Source organism: Mus caroli, unplaced genomic scaffold, assembly GCF_978045245.1.
Source record: "Mus caroli unplaced genomic scaffold, Mus_caroli_1 scaffold_5, whole genome shotgun sequence".
NCBI lineage: Eukaryota > Metazoa > Chordata > Mammalia > Rodentia > Muridae > Mus > Mus caroli.
The window spans coordinates 62,519,801-62,537,113 of record NW_028227260.1 but is presented as its reverse complement, the minus strand read 5'-3'; the positions used below and the strand labels follow the sequence as shown (position 1 = coordinate 62,537,113).

The window sequence follows — 17,313 nt, the reverse complement described above, 5'->3', positions numbered from 1 at the left end:
ATATAGATGTGGATGGTTACAGCCAACCATTGGACTGAGCACGGGACCCCAATGGAGGAGTTAGAGGAAGCACTGAAGGAGTTGAAGGGGTTTGCAATCCCATAGGAAGAACATTATCAACCAACCAGAGCTCGTAGGGATTAAACCACCAACCAAAGAGTACACATGTACACATGGGCTCCAGCCGCATATTGTAGCAGAGGATGGCCTTGTTAGTCATCAGTGGGAAGAGAGGCTCTTGGTCCTGTGAAGGCTCGATGCCCTAGGACAGTGGGGCAGGAGTGGGTAGGTGGGTGGTGGAGCACCCTGTGGAGGCAGGGGGAGGGGGTGGGATGGGGGGTTTTTGGAGGGGAAACTGGGAAGGGGGATATTTGAAATGTAAATAAATATCCAATTAAAAAAATAAAGGCCTGAGGGGATAATAGTTTGAAAAAAATAAAATTACTAATGTTAATGATAAATGAATGTTATAGGCATGTATTTTAAGTAAAATCACTTTGAATATTTCCACCTAATCCCCATGTTATAAATGAGGAATTCAAATTTTGGTGTGTGTATGTGTGTGTAGAATGACAAGAATTTTACAATACTGTTTGACCTAGCTCCAAACTCACGATCCTGATGCAGCCAGACCCCCGCACCCCCAGTGCTCATTGTTTCCTGCGTTTTCCTACCTCATGGGATACATGTTTATATGTAATCACAAAGAAAAGGCACCATCTTAGTTGTCTCCTGGCTTCCCTCCTCAAAAGCAACTAGAGCTCTATACATGTACAAATTCCCACTATCATAAGTTTGTAAGACTTAATGCCATATTCTTTGATTTTCATCATTTTCTTTACCATGACTCAAATGCTAATTCCCAGCAAAAACATGCTGTCAGCATCAGTAGATCTGAATTGCTATACTGTTGCCTTGGTCACTTTCCTTGAATCCCTTCAGCCAAGAAATGAAAGGTTAATGATTAAAGTTAAATTTTTATTAACAATGTTGAAACAAATATATTAATAATTATATAGCTTTTACAATCTTGGAACTTTCACACACACCAGCTAAACCCTCACAACATCCCTGTGAGGTAGGCAGGGTAGATGTTATTTCCCTATTACTAGTGAGAACAAGGCTCCGAGGTAAAGTAAGGTCACATTGTTGGTAAATGAAACTAATACTAGAACCTAGGCTTTCTTGTATTCTGCCTCCCTGAGAACATTCTAGTCCTGACATCTGTGTTGTATACTGCACATTTCTCTTATGATATTGATCAGATCAGCTTTCACTAACCTTCCTAGACAATTAAAACTGGCATGAAATATCTCTGTCTTGTTACTGATCTATTTCATGTGTCAAACACCATCCTATGCTGATATTTAGTAAGTTTTGATGATCCATGGCTATAAATTCTAAGTGGCATGAAGGTTTCAGAAAGTTTTTCTAATATTGGCTATGTGGAACTTAAACCAAATCAAATCAGTTCTTTTTATACTCAGAAAAAAGCTTTGCTGTTGTTTCCAGTGAGTCTTGTACGTATGTATTAAAACAAAGTAGGAGAAGGTGTATAGAAACATGGTTGGGAAATTTTGGGGTACCTAAATGGAGTCAGATGACTGTTTTCCCTGTTGGCCTGATAGGGAAAGAGAATCAGAATCTTCCTTCAGGCTTGATCCCATCTTATGTGTGACACCCTCAGCAGCAAGCTAGAAAGGTGATCTGAATGAAACCAATGGACTGGTTCAAGCAGTAGTGACCAAAGCAGGTGGTTAAGAAAAAGAACAAAGTTCTTTAGTGGTTTTATCTGGGTCCAGTGTAAATTACTTACCAAGGCAGGTTTTAAGTTATATTTTAAATTTTAAACATGAAAGATTATGAATGCAATTGATGCAAAAGTGCCTATCAATGAGAAGTGCTTAGCAGGCATGAAAGGCAAGTGCTGAGACCTGAATGCTCTGTTAGGAGTGAAGAAGAGCAAAAGCAGACACTCCAGTTCACAGGAACTGCAGAGTGCCAGGCATCTAGGGCATATTACACATTCCAATCACAGTCTATTACATTTAAGTGCAATGGCAAATGACTTAAGGCGATGAGAGGTGGGAACAGAAAACAAACGATATCTAGATAGGAAATTAGAAAAGACCAAAACCCAAATACATTCAAAATGGATTTAGCACACTTCTAAATCCACTCTTTCAAAAAAAAAAAGTTTCCTAAATTGGGAGATTTGGTCAAAAAGTGACAATGTGAATAGTTCACTATCAAAAGAAAGGCCTGTTAAATGTAAATGAGACCAGGAGCTGAAATCCAAGTGCTGCTGCTAGTGACACATAGGAAAACTGCTTCTAAAAATAGAGTTGCCATGGTGAGACTCAACATTAATGAAGCTGTCTAGAAGCAAGTCCTTGTATACCTGAAGCCTACTGAGAAACCATTTGTATCCACTGTAACAAAACCTACCAGATGTAACTAATGTGAAAAATAGTACTACTACATCTCTAAGATAAAACTTATGAAGACTTAGGCTATTGAGTCCGCCATATGGACCCAAACACACAAAAATGTTAATGTATGCAGAACAGACTTTATTCCTTACATCGAGTCATTGTCATCGTCGTCATCATGCTTCCTCTTCAGTGGGTTTGAGTCAGTGGCTGTGTTCTGTGAGGAAACCATGCTGGTGGTAATGAGAATATTTTTGGGCCCAATCATTGAAGGATTAATCAGAACATTTTGGACTGCAGTTGCTGCAGGAGCTGTAAACAGAAGAGAACCCCCACACCCAGATATGAATTACCCAGGAATAAATGTAGACAACATAGAGAATGTAATTTTAGTCAAGTTTCAATAGCACAGCACATAACTATATCATAGAAGAAACAAAGGTAATTATTAACAGTGGAATTCAATCTTTAAAAAATTTTATCTTAAATTTGCCAATAGTGATATTTTCTAGGCATAAGGATGTTTGGATATATGTATATATAAATATTAAATCTTCCTAAACCTATTGCAAAATTAACAAAATTTTGTTTTATTTTTAATTACCTGAATTTTTAATTAGTATTCAGTGCACTGGATTCATGTGCAAGGTCAGGAGACCTGCTTCTCTGATAGGGCATTTTCCAAAACAATTGCATTTATAGACTTGTGGGTGCATGCTTGCGCAGGTGTGTATGTACCATGGAACACATATGGAGGGCAGAGGACAACTTCTGGGAGTCGGTTCTCTTTATACCATGGGAGTCCTGGGAAATTGAACCCAAGTCATAAAGCTTGGTGGCAAGTGCCCTTACCCAAGAGCCATCTTGCTACCCCAACTTTTATCTAAGTTGCTACTTTTATGGAGATATGTTTCAAAAGATGTGCAGTCTAAGCACACACATTAGGAAACTGCTGTGTCAGCAGTCTATTGACATTAATCCAATCACAGCTGCCACCTATGATGTGAATAAAGGCACATTTTCATTCACATTTACATTGGGATCATACACATGCATCACATAACTATTCCAGTTCTTTTGAGATTTTACTCAAAGTGCTTTTCCCTGAAGACATCTGTGAACCCCAATTTCTTTATAGTATTTTAGAATTTAATGAGCACCTCAATATACTACCCTCATCCTGAAATTTTAGGTGTATGTAAAACTTCATGCAATTGTACAGACCTTGCGTAAAAAACCCTGGTTTGCCGTTTTACCTGTCACCTTCCTGTTGTGACACTAAACCAAAAGTCTTCCTATAGTTATACATACTGTTGTATAATTGACAACTACTCATGAACTCCATCCCCTCTCCTGTATCATGTTACCTGGCTTGGCAGGTGTGGACTGAGAAGGTGGAATCTGCACAGCAAATCTTTGGCTTGTCACTGACACCGGAGTTGCAGCCTTATTTGGGACAGATACTGCTTGTGGGGGTGCTATAGTTGAAATGAACAGATTGTACTAGTTAGATGACTTTGTACACATTCATATTCTATGGTCTATAGCTTATAGGAATACACCTTCAAAGTACAGAGGGCTAATGGAAGATGAGAAAGTTATCATCAGAAATGAAGGCAGAGTAATTTAAGATTTTTACAATGGGTATTCTTCCCCAGGAACCTCTCTCTCACTCTGGGGAGATTTTTCCTCACTTTTCCTTAATGGAAATATGTTTCCTGTGTTTTAAAATAAAAAAGTAATTGATGCCACAGGGAAGGAGGATGCTGGGGTGGGGTGTGAGGTGGGGGGATGGGTGCATAAGGTGGGTGGATGGGAGAACCTTCTCAGAGGCAAAGGGGGGGATGGGGTGAAGAACTCTGGGAGGGGGGACTGGAAAAGGGGGCAACATTTGGAATGTAAATAAATAAAATAATAACAAAAACAAAAAGTTTGCTTAATTTTAAAGACTGAATGTTTAAATAGAAAGTTTGGATTAACACTTATATTCTAGGTGGTTAAACTCTAAATGATTAACAGATGCCCAGTAATATACAAAAGCAACTGGTACTAAAATTGGCTTCCTTGCACGTTACGTGATCACTATGCCCTGTTGTTTTTAAGTGCAGTAGTACACACCTGTCTAGTGCAGCTAGTCTGCAGAACACTTGAGTTTAGGATTTAAGACAAGCCTGGGCAACATAGATAACTTTCAAAAAAGCAAAATTTTGATATTCCTTTAATTAATATGAATACACGGGTAAGTAGAATATGACTGAAGTTACAATTTTATATGCAAATTTCTGTTCACAGGAGGTCATATGTAGATTATTGGAGCTACACACCTAACTATGCTGGCATGTACAGAGGGTAAGGAAATTGAACAGAGGTGTGCAGCAATGGGGGATGGGGAACTGGGGTAGCCACCAGAAATTCCCAGATGCCAGAAAAGCAAGAGGCTCCCAGAACACAATGACATTAGCTGAAATACCCAACAAAGGGGAGGGAGAACCTGTTAGAGACCATATCCAGAGGTTAGGCACTATCCCTGGTTGAGGGATGGGGCCACTCACCCATCTCCAAAATTTTAATCCAGAACTGCTCCTGTCTAAAGGAAATGCAGGGACAAAGAGTGGAACTGAAGGAAAGGCCACCCAGAGTCTGCCCTACCTGGGGATCTATCCCACATACAGACACCAAACCCAGACACTATTGTGGATGCCAAGAAGTACTTGCTGACAGGAGCCTGATATAGCTGTCTCCTGAGAGGCTCTGCCAGAGACTGACAAATACAAAGGTGGATGTTTGCAGCCAACCATTGAACTGAGCACGGGGTCTCCAATGAAGGAGTAAGAGAAAGGACTGAAGGAGCTGAAAGAGTTTGCAACTTCACAGGAAGAACAACAATATCAATCAACCAGACACCCCCACTCCTCAGAGCTCCCAGGGACTAAACCATCAACCAAAGAGTACACATGGAGGGACCCATTCCTACAGCCACATATGTAGCAGTGGATGGATGGCCTTATCTGACATCAGTGTGAGGGGAGCCCCTTGGTCCTGTGGAGGCCGGATGCCCCAGTGTAGGATGATGCTAGGGAGGTGAGGTGGGAGGAGGAGGGTGGGTGGGAGAATACCCTCTTAGAAGCAGGGTGGAGAAGGGATAGGAGGTATGCAGAGGGGAAACTGGGAAGGGGGATAACATTTGAAATGTAAATAAACAAAATAACCAATAAAAATGCTGGCATGTAAATTTATATCCTGAGAATATGAAGAGATCGTTCATACCTCAAAGATCAAATGCTATGTGGGCAGTATTCTCCAAGCGTAATATGAATACTCAGAAGGCTGAAGAATAGCAAGTTTAAGGCTATCCTGGGTTACAGAGTAAGACCCAGTCTTTTAAAAAAATTAGTCTTATACTATAAATATGAGACCTATAAGACTCACGTTAAAGATAGTAAGAGTCATGAAATTAATACAAGTAAAAAAAGAAGAGGACTTTTTCTTCAGAAAAACATGAAAAAAATCAGAAAACATAATTTTTTATTTTGGGGGATAGGGGTTTGAGACAGGGTTGCTCTCTGTGTAGCCCTGGCTGTCCTGAAACTCACTTTGTAGACCAGGCTGGCCTCGAACTCATATCCTGCCTGCCTCTGCCTCCCAAATGCCACCACTTCCCACCTCCTTAATTAAAATAAAATTACAAATAATGGCTACCATTCACTAAAAAGACCTAAGACTCTTTGGAGAAGTATTCCATTCTAAAACTTGGACATAGAAATATAAGAGACTTGCAACATCATATGTCAGAAATATCCACAGTATGATTGAGAGTTATCAAATTGATTTCAGGACATAGCTTTAAGGGCTCTCACTGACAAATATAGGATAATCATAATAGTATGATTTTCTTTTTTGGGATGGGATCTTTCTATGCTACCCAGGCTGATCCTTGTACTGTTTTTAATAGGTAAGTATTAAAGACTATTTTTAAGAATGTTGAACTTTTCATATATTCCAAACTTCTCTGAACCTGTACCCACTTTATTGAGACATTTGCTTAAGTTCTATTATAAGTAGGTAGCTGGCATGGGTGTGTTTGGAGACCTGAACATAGAATGTGGAAAGAGCTAAGAATAAAGAGTTTCTGGAATCACAGTTTATATGAACAAAGGATGGGCCAATGTAATTTGGCATCAGTCAGTTTTTTTTTTTTTTTCTCCACTGAATGATTAAAACATGTTCACATTTTTACCAGAAGATGAATAAAATTTATCAGTGGTAACATATTGGAGTTTAGGATTCCCACTTTGACTTGGGTTATGGTTCAAAAGCAAATGCTGAGAGGCTGTTTTTCCTGTTCAGAAAGGCCATTTTCCCCTTTACTTACCTACAGTTGGAGTAGTTGGTCTACTACTGACCGCACTTAATCTAGGAACTAGTCTTCCTTGGTTAGGTCCCTAGGGGATTTAAAAACACATTAGTTTTCATGGTAAGATTTGATACCTAAACATGATGAAGAGTGAAAGTGTAACTGCTGATGTGGGTTATTAGTGGATGATCCAATGCAACAATATTTGGTTTTATTGTGTTTTTCTTTTTGTCATGTTACTGAGAACTGAACTCTTCTGTTTTAAAACCAATTATTGGGAGTTTTTACATCCATCCATATATCTGTAAATACAACACTATCATTCATATATATATATGTGTGTGTGTGTATATATATATATATATATTTTTTTTTTTGAGACAGGGTTTCTCTGTGTAGCCCTGGCTGTCCTGGAACTTACTCTGTAGACCAGGCTGGCCTTGAACTCAGAAATCCACCTGCCTCCACCTCCCAAGTGCTGGGATTAAAGGCATGTGCCACCGCTGCCCGGCTCAGTTCTGTATATTTAAGGTAGATAAATGCTCACTTGTATTATAATATTGGATTTTAAATAATGTCTTAATTCTGCCTAAAATAAAAATGTCTTATAGCAGAGTTTCAGAAAACAAGGGTGGCCCAATTTAGAGAGTTCTCTTTTCAGTGCTCAGAGAGCCTTAAGTCATATGTCTGAAAAAAAGTCTAGATATGAATGGCATACCATTCACCTCATTATTGGATGTCACACACAAAAAGCTATGGCAAGGTGGAAAGTTTGTGAGCTACCAGATCTGGGAATCAGTCCTAGCTTTTACCCTGACTCCATGAGAAAAATTCCCACTGGGTTAGATGAAATAATAAAATTCTTCTAGCTCTGAAAAAAAAATTCCAAGAATTATTTTAACCTTTACTGTGCCATCTACAGGAATTTGGCTTTCTGTTAGTTTACCTATTACTTCCACTCTTTAAAAAACCTAAGATGGAGGGATCTGAAGGGGATAGGGACTCCATATGATGGACAGAGTCAACTAACCTGGACCCGTGGAGGCCCCCAGAGACTGAACCACCAAAGTGCTAGGATGGGCTGGACACCTCTCCCTCACATCTGTAGCAGATGTGCAGCACAGCACGTCTTCATTCGAGTCTCCCAACAATTGGAGTGGGGACTATCCCTGAATCTGTTGCCTGCCTGTGGATTCTCTTCCCCTAACTGTGCCACCTTGTCTGGCATCAGTGGGAGAGGGTTAGTCCTGTAGTGACTTGATGTGCCAGGGTGGGAGGATACCCAGGGGATTCTCTCTTCTCAGAGGAGAAGGGGAGGGAGGATGTGGGGAGTAGAAGCTGTGTGAGAGGGGACTGGGAGGAGGGGGGCTTGGATCCCGATATAAAGTGAGTAAATAAATTAATGAAAAAAAAACCCATAAGCTAACTAAAACTCCCCTGTCCTCCGTTTTGACATAAGCAATTCATGTAGCCTAAGACAGCTTTGAACCCTAATCCTCCTGCCTTAGCACCCCTACTGTGGAATTATAGGCACTAGTTATTACACTTGTCCAGAAAACCTTACCTTTTTAACTAAGGACTTCAGCCTATAGTTTGGAGCTGTTAAGCAGTATCTATCAGGTGGCAGTCTGGGTCCTGCATATGGCTTAATCAGTGGCAAAGGGGTTTGATTCTTCTGCCTTGCAATATCTAGTAAAAACTAATAGAGAAAAATACTCATTAGAAATATAACTTTTAAAGTGTAAGTAAGAAAAACTGCAAATAAACGTTTGCTCACATCTCTTGGGGGAGGAGAGGTAAAAGACTGGTCAGCCCGACACTGGATGGCCAGTCTCACGTCATCGGCATCAACAGTGGGTTTCTTAGCATGACTTGAATAAATCTTTGCATCGTCCAGAATTGTAGTCACATATCCTTTAAGAGCAAAATAATTTTTTCTTAAACGAATGAAGAGATTTCAAGGCAGGATCTTAACTAGCCCATACCGGCCTCACTATATAGCCAAGGGATACCTGGAACTTCTGATCCTCTTGCCTCTCCTTCTCAAGGGCGAGATTACAGTATGCATTACCAAGACTAACCTAAAAGCACTTTACTATTTATGGTCCCTTGTTTTAAAAGGTTCCACTAATTTCTGGAACCTTTATGAATTTTGGTTGTAATAGCTAATTGTCCTATTCGCATACTTTACTTAAGCGGACATGCCATATCTAAATACTACTCTCCCTTAACTTGCGCTCCTTTTTAGTGCTTTACTCATCTCTAGATTAGTAACAACTGATTTTGGTTTAAAGTGTTACAGCAAACGATCTTCTCTAATTCATGAAGTCAGGTTTTGGGTGTATTCACTTATTTAACTTACGGAAAGCAAATTCCAACATTTGATTTATAACCCTTGGCTCATACTCTGTGATTCCCATATCCTTCAGGATCTGTGCCATCACCTGTGGATTCAAAGAAAGACAAAATGCCAGACGGAATGCACGACGTAAGTGAAAGAAATCAAGGCTGGATCGAAGGCATATTTTTATATGCAGCAAACTGTCCCTCCTAGTGCCTTTCCCAGTGTTTGCCTGTCAGTGATCACACAAAATCAGGCATATGTTCTTGCTGAAAACTTTTAGCAAGGGTGGGAGCAAAGGCACAAGAATGGCCTTTACGGGCTTTCCAGGCAGAGGTAGGGGTGGGTCCAGCTGGCTGTCATTTTCGGATCTGTCAGCGAGGGAAGCTACTAGCATCAGAACCCATGTCGCAGTCAGGGCTCCTCGTGAAGCGAGGAGGCTGCGGACTTATGGGTGGGGTGGCCTCGGATCAGCGAGACAAAGCCCCGCGGCAGCCCTTTGGAGGGGCTCCCCAGGAGCACGGACGGCGCCCCAGGGACAGGGGGACCCCATTGCCCTTTCCCAGCCACGTCTACCGGCTGCAAACGGCGCGCGAGCCCCCCCTCCCCCCCCCCCCTGCCAGGCGCTCGGGCTGGCCCGTCACACAGGTCCCAAAGCTACCGAGTGCGCCAGGTCCCGCTCCCCGTGCGTGCTTACCAAGGCATCTCTCGGAGCGTTCTTGAGAGGCGCCATCTTGGCCGGCTCCATTTTCTCCTGCGGCTCCTCAACCTCGGAGATAGAGCTGCAGGCGGTTTCCACCTCGTCCTGGCTCCACCCCTGTGGGGGATGGAAGGCGGTCTTAGCACGCAGCTCCCGGGCCGGGCCGCTTCACAGCCGCCAGCCCCCACCTGTGTGGGCTTGATTACCCGGGGCCCATGCAGGTTCGGAGGTGGAGAGGTGCGGAGGAAGTCGCCCTAGCGATGCTCAGCGACTCTGCGCCACGCAGCGCCAGCTCCCCTCCGACCATCCTCACTCCCCCTTAATGCCCACTGGTCCTCGGAGTTTCCTGGAATTCCCTCAGAGGCCCTTCCTCCACTTGGCCGCTGGGTGAACATGGTTCTGACAAACGCGACAGCCCGTTCCATTTGAATATCACATTAACAACGAATGTGTATCACCACCTCGGCACACAGGCCATGTTGATACTACAAAATCAGTTGTTCCTTAGCTGACATCCAAATTTAAGTGGGCATTAGGAAATCTTTTTCAAATCTGGGAACCCTACCCAATAGACCAGAGGTTTTGCGACTCCTTCGGGGGTCGAACCATCCTTGCACAGGGGTCGCATATTTACGTTGTTTACATTACAACTCATAACAGCAAGAAAATTACAATGATAAAGTAGGAACAAAAATACTTCTATGGTTGGGGGCTCACCACAAGCTAAAGAACTGCATGAAAGGGTACAGCATCTTGAAGGGGAAAAGCCACTGCAGTAGACCCTGTTCTTCACACGTGGGGATTTGGTCAAGCCTACAAAAGCACCTGCTTCCCTACGTCCTCACGGTCTGAGGGGCTCCAACCGCTAAGGTGGAAACTGGACTCTTTCTTATCTCCCAGATTGCTCACTCCCATTTTTTTTTCAGAATAGGGACCGGCAAAGAGAGGTTTCGAGCGGTTAAACGCTCTTCCGGCATGACAAGTCTGATGACCTCTGAATTCCACAAATACCCCCGGGCGTGAGTACCATGAGGTTCACGAGGTTCATGCCATGGTTTCTACTTCCCCTACCCTTAGAATTATGAAGTTAACAGTCTCTGGTTTAAAACGAGTCCGAGAATCCCGTCCCTATGTTTATCAACAGCCCTGTTCTCTTCCAACTTCGAAAAGGTTGCCAGGACACCTAGATCAGACACAACCAGGCCCATTAATTAGCGACAAGTCCTATCAGGGTAACTTCATAAAATTACATCCCATCTCGTTGGTACCTAGTTCTAGAGCGTTGATAGAGGCATCTTTCCGCCGACTGCTTACGAAGATTAGAGAATTAGGCCTACCAAACGAGGCCCTTTCACTTCCTCACAACTGAAGGGGCCGCGTAGTTATAACAAAGACTGTTTTACTTAAAATTCTCCGGTACTACCTCTCACAGATTTAACATTTCGGGGCTTAGCGAACCCTTCAGTTTAGGTAGGGCAGTTTACCTCATCCGAGGACTCCTCGACAATCTGGTCAAACGCATCCGATCCCTTGTCTGCCATCTTGAACTTTGATGCTCTTGCGGAACCCACGCTGACCGCTCCCAAGCTCCGCCCCACGCGCCCCGAACCCCGCCCCCTGCTCCCCCCTCGCAGCCCCATGCCCCAAGCGCCCCGAGCCACGTGCCCTGCTCCCCCGCCCTCGCAGCCCGCCCCCAGCGCCCTGCTCCTTATCAATGCTTTATTTTCCAGTGGGAATCTTCCTTATCCCGTAGTGTCTTTTCCCCACTTGTAAGCCAGCTGACCAGTGTTCAAAACTAACGATTACCCTTTCAAAGCAAGTAGAAACTAATAAATGAGTAGTTTGTACCTAGTATATAACAATTAAAAAGAAAAGAAAAAGCACCGTTTAATTCCTACAGTTTTGACTTAAAACTTGTCTATGCAAAATACAATCCGTGTATTGCTGAGTGCACTGGACGAAGGGATGACTCAATATGGGAGGACACAAGAATTTAATATACTACTGAGATCAGCTTTCTATTTATGATTCATGAATCGTTAATTTCTGGATTTTTTTTTTTTCCGAGACAGGGTTTCTCTGTGTAGTTCTGGCTGTCCTGGAACTCACTCTGTAGACCAGGCTAGCCTCGAACTCAGAAATCCGCCTGCCTCTGCCTCCCAAGTGCTGGGATTGAAGGAGTGCGCCACCACTGCCCGGCTTGGAATTTTTTATTTAATAAATTTGGATCATGGTTGACAACAGGCAACTGAAATTGTGGAAAACAAACAAAACAAAAAACAAAAAACCCCAAAAAACAGATTTAGAGAGATTACTGTAAAGAAATTAGAGTCCTGTTTCACTCTGATGCTTTTTCTGGTCACTGTATGTGTGTGTGTGTGTGTGTGTGTGTGTGTGTGTATGTGTGTGTGTGTTTGTGAGTGCTTTGAAGTTATTTTATTTTCAAATACAGCCCTTTTTTTTTTCTTTCTTGCATGAGAGTTGTTTCACAACCTACACATAATGTCTGTGCTGATTAGGGTTTGTTTTTTGTTTTCATTTTTGTTTTTTGTCTTTTTTTTCTTTTATAACATGAGTTATTTTAATAGATGATAGCAAACTGGGGCCTCAATAAGAACAACACATCTTTGAACTCTCAGTGGAGCCAGAGTGAGAGAGCTTGGGTCAGGAAAGCCTTCTCCTTCCCTGTGTGGGGAGCATGGAGGATGCAGGAGGCATAGAGAACAACCACCTAAGGTCTGAGAACTGTGCTCAAATCACAACTAACCCACCAGCTTCCAAAGGAAGCAAAGCTACAGAACACCTTTATTGTGTTTTGTTTTGTTTTGTTTTGTCTTGTTAAGGATTTGGAAATGTTTAATTTGATTGTAGGGACCTAGAACAAATATAAATGTTCCTTTCCTTAAAAACACATTTCTCCGAATGATACACAAAGTCTGTCCTCTTGGCTAAAGCTTTAACATAATGTCTCCAACACACTGTAAGTCTGAGCTTCTCAAGCTCTGATGTACTGCGGCAATGCCCTGTTCTGAGGCAGTGACTTACGGCTCCCAGGCCTATTTGTTGTTTGAAATCAGGGCCTAGAGATTATTCTTATACTCTACTCTCTCAATTCATGGTGACCAAACTGTACTAATAATTTGCCTGCCTACTGTTGTTTATAAAAACAAAGAGCAAATATAAAAAATAGGATTTTACGCTTTTTAACTATTTACTGTATAATCTTACAGGACTTAATATAAAGAAACTATCAACCCTTGTTGAAGTCTGACAGCCCAGCACTGGAAGTCATGATGTCGGAGGTAAGCAACCCTCTGTCTTCTCCCTAACACTCGGTCCTGGCTGCACCATCAAGCTGCATTGCATGAGCTTTCTCTCCTCAAACTCTTCTAAAGCCAATTTGGGGAATGAACTGAAAGAAAAACAAATGAGAGAGGTGTATATAAAGTAGCCTTTATCCTGTCCTGAGGAACTCCTTTCTATTATGAAAACTATATGCTAACCTCTCATATCATGATTTATGGATAATACTTTAAAATAAATGAAGAAAAATTTTTTTTAGCCATTTCTTCTTAGTGTTAGCAAGCAGTAAGGCATTTCATATAAGATTTATTTAAAAAATTTAGAAATATTAATCTCCCCTTGAATCTCTGTCTTTATATATGTAGAAATGGTTAGCTAGTCATGTGTACAGTATTTTTTAAGAGTCATATATGCAATATTTAAAAGAAAAAAAATGAAACAAGTGGGAAACTTTATTTAAAGAAGATCGCCTACAGAGCCCAGTCAAACTCTTTCATAACTACTCACAAGGAACTTACTTCAAACGTTAAACATGTCGCCTGATCCAAAGTCTTCATTTTATCAGAAACACAGAAGGGAATATATAAACGGTGTTGCATAATAATCTGATTAATTTTTAAAAAAAGAGGAAGTAAAAACTAAACCATTTTTTCTTTCTGAGGTATACTTTTTAAAATCTGAGAGAAAGAATGATATCATTATGGAATTTTTGCAATAGCTGGTTTATTAGAATTAAATGCCTCTCTCAAAATAATTTAAGTCCTTGGCTTGACATAATGAATAATCTATACAGAAAACCACTAATAGTGGTTTGAGTTAAGCCAGCTTTAGACCTGGGCCTCATTCTTCTGCCTTTTTTCTTGTAAATATATAAATTAATAACCTGATAGTTTAGTAATTACCAATGTAATTGTATTTGATAGGACTGTTTAGCTCTGCTTAATTAGATGAAACAGGCACACATGCTTTAGCTGAGAATTTCCTTTTTCAGGCTCTGTGTAAAGCAGCGGAGAGGAAACAGCTTCACGCCCGCAGTGGCTACACCAGGCTGTTTCCTGGAAATGCTTCCCTCCTTTTATCTTCAGACACTACTGGCTATTTTTTGGTAGGGCTAGACATTAATACTGACCAGTTTAGCTTTCCTGACTGTTAGCAAACTACCCCTGATGAACCTGCTCTCACATTGCAGGCATTGTGGTGATCCTTTAACATATTCTAAAATATATGCTCAGCGTAAAAAGATCCAAATTCACAAGAGTATGAAATATTTATAAAAAAAATCATGCATCAGATTGTACACTCTAGAATTACGATTCAAATTCAGTAATAAAGGTTAGAGCAAAGCTTGCTCTAAATATTTAAGAAAAACCTTAAGACTCCCCAGGAGGTCCCAGGTCTCAAATCTCTTTGTCTGCCTGTAGAGAGGTGGCTGCCAGTGCTACTGCCGTGACTGGCTGGATAATCCCATGCAGCTGCATCCGTGCCAGTTTCTTCTGTTCACACTCTATGACCAGGCGGTTCAGTTCTGCTGCACTGTATCCAATAAGAGTCTTCAAGTCACAAACAAATTTGTACACAAATCTCTTGCCTTGAACTTTACAAATCATGTCCCCATCATAATAATATCGTAATGCACAGCTAAGTTTCTCATAGTTCATGGTAGGCTTGTTCTTACGTTGTCCCCATTTCTGCGCAACCAACTCAGGCTGATTTAGCTTAAATTCACCTTCATCACCAACCCAAGAAATACAGTCTCGAGCATCCTTGTTAGTAAGAAGTTCTAGCAAAAACTGCCATAGTTGGATCTGACCATTGTTTCCTTTTTTTTTTTTATTTTTTATTACATTTTTTCCTCAATTACATTTCCAATGCTATCCCAAAAGTCCACCATACCCTCCCCGAAAACTCCCCTACTCACCAATTCCACTTTTTGGCCCTGGCATTCCCCTGTACTGGGGCATATAAAGTTTGCAAGTCCAATGGGCCTCTCTTTCCAGTGATGGCCTACTAGGCCATCTTTTGATACATATGCAGCTAGAGTCAAGAGCTCCGTGGTACTGGTTAGTTCATATTGTTGTTGCACCTACAGGGTTGCAGATCTCTTTAGCTCCTTGGATACTTTCTCTAGCTCCTCCATTGGGGGCCCTGTGATCCATCCAATAGCTGACTGTGAGCATCCACTTATGTGTTTGCTAGGCCCCGGCCTAGTCTCACAAGAGACAGCTATATCAGGGTCCTTTCAGCAAACGCTTGCTAGTGTATGCAATGGTGTCAACAGAGGAATGGATACAAAAAATGTGGTACATTTACACAATGGAGTACTACTCAGCTATTAAAAGGAATGAATTTATGAAATTCCTAGGCAAATGGTTGGACCTGGAGGGCATCATCCTGAGTGAGGTAACCCAATCACAAAGGAACTCACACAATATGTACTCACTGATAAGTGGATATTAGCCCAGAAACTTAGGATACTCGAGATATAAGTGACCACTGTTTCCTAAATCTGTTCTGTTCCCCGGTGAACTTCTGTCTTCTCCTGAAATCCTTGGGGACCGTTGCACTTTAGCTGCCTTTGCACTGCTGTTTATAACTTTAATCGTAGTCAGTGTAGCGGGAGGCACTGAGGCTGGAATAATCTGCACAGGCTGGTCAATTGTAACTATCTCATTCATCTGTTGCTCTTGGCTTGCAACATCATAGGGGATGCCAAGGTGCTCCTGCTCTTTTCTGTAGCCTTCTAGTGCAGCAGCCCATCTCGTCACCTGCTCTGAGGTCTCATCTGAAATGGTTGTAATATGCTTGGTGCTATCAAGAGTTATCACTTGGGCTTCTTCAACGAGATGCGCTTCTGCTTCTGCATGGTGGGCATCTGGATCAATGACCACTTCGACTGTTTCCGCAGTCTTAACAATTTCAAGAATGTTCAACTTTGGCTCGATTCCTTGGTAAGAAATTACCTGTACACTAAGCTGTACAGTCCCATCTGTTTTCACTCCTTGATCAAACAAGCTTTGGTCTGGATCCAGCTGAATATTTTGCAGGCAAAATTCATGAGCATCCAAAGAACACTGCAGTCTTGGTTCTAGTAGTTTTTTTTTTGTTTGTTTGTTTTTTAAATATTTTTTATTATGTATTTTCCTCAATTACATTTCCAATGCTATCCCAAAAGTCCCCCATACCCCACTCCCCGCTCCCCTACCCACCCATTCCCACTTTTTGGCCCTGGTGTTCCCCTGTACTGGAGCATATAAAGTTTGCAAGTCCAATGGGCCTCTCTTTCCAGTGATGGCCGACTAGGCCATCTTCTGATTCATATGCAGCTAGAGTCAAGAGCTCCGGGGTTAGTAGTTTCTTTAAATTGCCTATTGGTTCATTGATGTCTATGGCCTGACTTACACATTCAGCTGGGGTATAGGTTTGTTCCACAATGCTTTCTTCTGTGCACTCTGCTTTCTCAGATCCATCGATCTCAATTTCTATCAGTTCTTCTGCTTCTCTCTTAGTCATGGTTGAAGAATTTCAAAAGTTCAGTCCCTCCACTTCCTCCTCCTGTTTGGCTTCTGTCTCACCTAGAGGCGTCCAGTCCCAGACCCCCTTTCGAGGCGCTTCCTGTCCAGTGAGTGTCGAACCTTTTTTTTTTTTTTTGTTTTTGTTTTTTGTTTTTGTTTTGTTTTGTTTTGTTTTGTTTTGTTTGACAACTTGACACAAGCCAGGGTGATCTGGAAGAAGGAACCTCAACTGACAAAATGCCTCTGTAAGACTGGCCTTTAAGGCAAGTCTTTGGAGTATTTTCTTGATTGATGATTGATGTGTGAGGGCCCAGGCCATTGTGGGTGGTCCACTGCTGAGCAGATGGTCCTTAGTTGTATACAAAGCAGGCTGGGCAAGCAATGGGCAATAAGGCAGCAAGCAGCACTCCTCTGTTGTCTCTATTTCAGTCCCTGCCCTGACTTCCCTGAATACGATGGAGTACAACTGTAAAATGAATAAATCCTTCCCTGCCCACGGTAACTTTGTTCATGGAGTTTCATCATATCTTCCAAAATCAAGCTCTTTTGGAGAAACAGCATATTGTCAATTCTCACCCCCACTGTATTTCCAAATTAAATGCATTTCCTTCTTTCCCACCCTAATAAAAGTTTGAATTTATAGCAGACCGACATTTTAATATCTTTTCTAT

General features: G+C 41.8%; 2 protein-coding genes across 3 annotated transcripts; both read right to left on the bottom strand.

Annotated features, from left to right (window-relative positions):
- Window positions 1–964: 964 nt before the first annotated feature.
- Taf9b (TATA-box binding protein associated factor 9b) lies at window positions 965–11,368 on the bottom strand. The gene is made up of 8 exons (XM_021153685.3): window positions 11,312–11,368; window positions 9,825–9,944; window positions 9,149–9,230; window positions 8,564–8,700; window positions 8,351–8,485; window positions 6,805–6,874; window positions 3,800–3,910; window positions 965–2,744 (listed from the first exon to the last, which is right to left on the bottom strand). The coding sequence occupies exons 1-8, from the start codon at window positions 11,366–11,368 to the stop codon at window positions 2,581–2,583; spliced, it is 876 nt and encodes a 291-aa protein (XP_021009344.1). The 3' UTR covers window positions 965–2,580.
- A 3,159-nt stretch (window positions 11,369–14,527) lies between these two features.
- Window positions 14,528–16,677, bottom strand: LOC147004609 (GA-binding protein alpha chain-like). 2 transcript variants are annotated; one of them, XM_085837631.1, is made up of 4 exons: window positions 16,468–16,677; window positions 15,622–16,208; window positions 14,758–14,949; window positions 14,528–14,664 (listed from the first exon to the last, which is right to left on the bottom strand). In XM_085837631.1, exons 1-4 carry the CDS (start codon window positions 16,638–16,640, stop codon window positions 14,528–14,530), a joined length of 1,089 nt encoding a protein of 362 aa, XP_085693757.1. In that variant the 5' UTR covers window positions 16,641–16,677. The 2 variants fall into 2 exon arrangements, with proteins under 2 accessions (XP_085693757.1, XP_085693756.1); XM_085837630.1 differs by having other exon boundaries at window positions 14,528–14,949.
- Between the last annotated feature and the right edge of the window lie 636 nt (window positions 16,678–17,313).

Excerpts from the sequence above, each read along its gene's own strand:
- Taf9b (XM_021153685.3), bottom strand. The coding sequence starts at position 11,368 with ATGGCAGACAAGGGATCGGATGCGTTTGACCAGATTGTCGAGGAGTCC. Across the intron at positions 8,486-8,563 it reads CCTCTCCTCCCCCAAGAGAT|TTTTTACTAGATATTGCAAG; the intron begins GTGAGCAAACGT and ends TTTCTCTATTAG. Across the intron at positions 6,875-8,350 it reads TGAAGTCCTTAGTTAAAAAG|GGACCTAACCAAGGAAGACT; the intron begins GTAAGGTTTTCT and ends TAAATCCCCTAG.
- LOC147004609 (XM_085837630.1), bottom strand. The coding sequence starts at position 16,640 with ATGACTAAGAGAGAAGCAGAAGAACTGATAGAAATTGAGATCGATGGA. Across the intron at positions 16,209-16,467 it reads AAGAAACTACTAACCCCGGA|ACTGCAGTGTTCTTTGGATG; the intron begins GCTCTTGACTCT and ends ACTAGAACCAAG. Across the intron at positions 14,950-15,621 it reads AACAGATTTAGGAAACAGTG|GAAACAATGGTCAGATCCAA; the intron begins GTCACTTATATC and ends AAAAAAAAAAAG.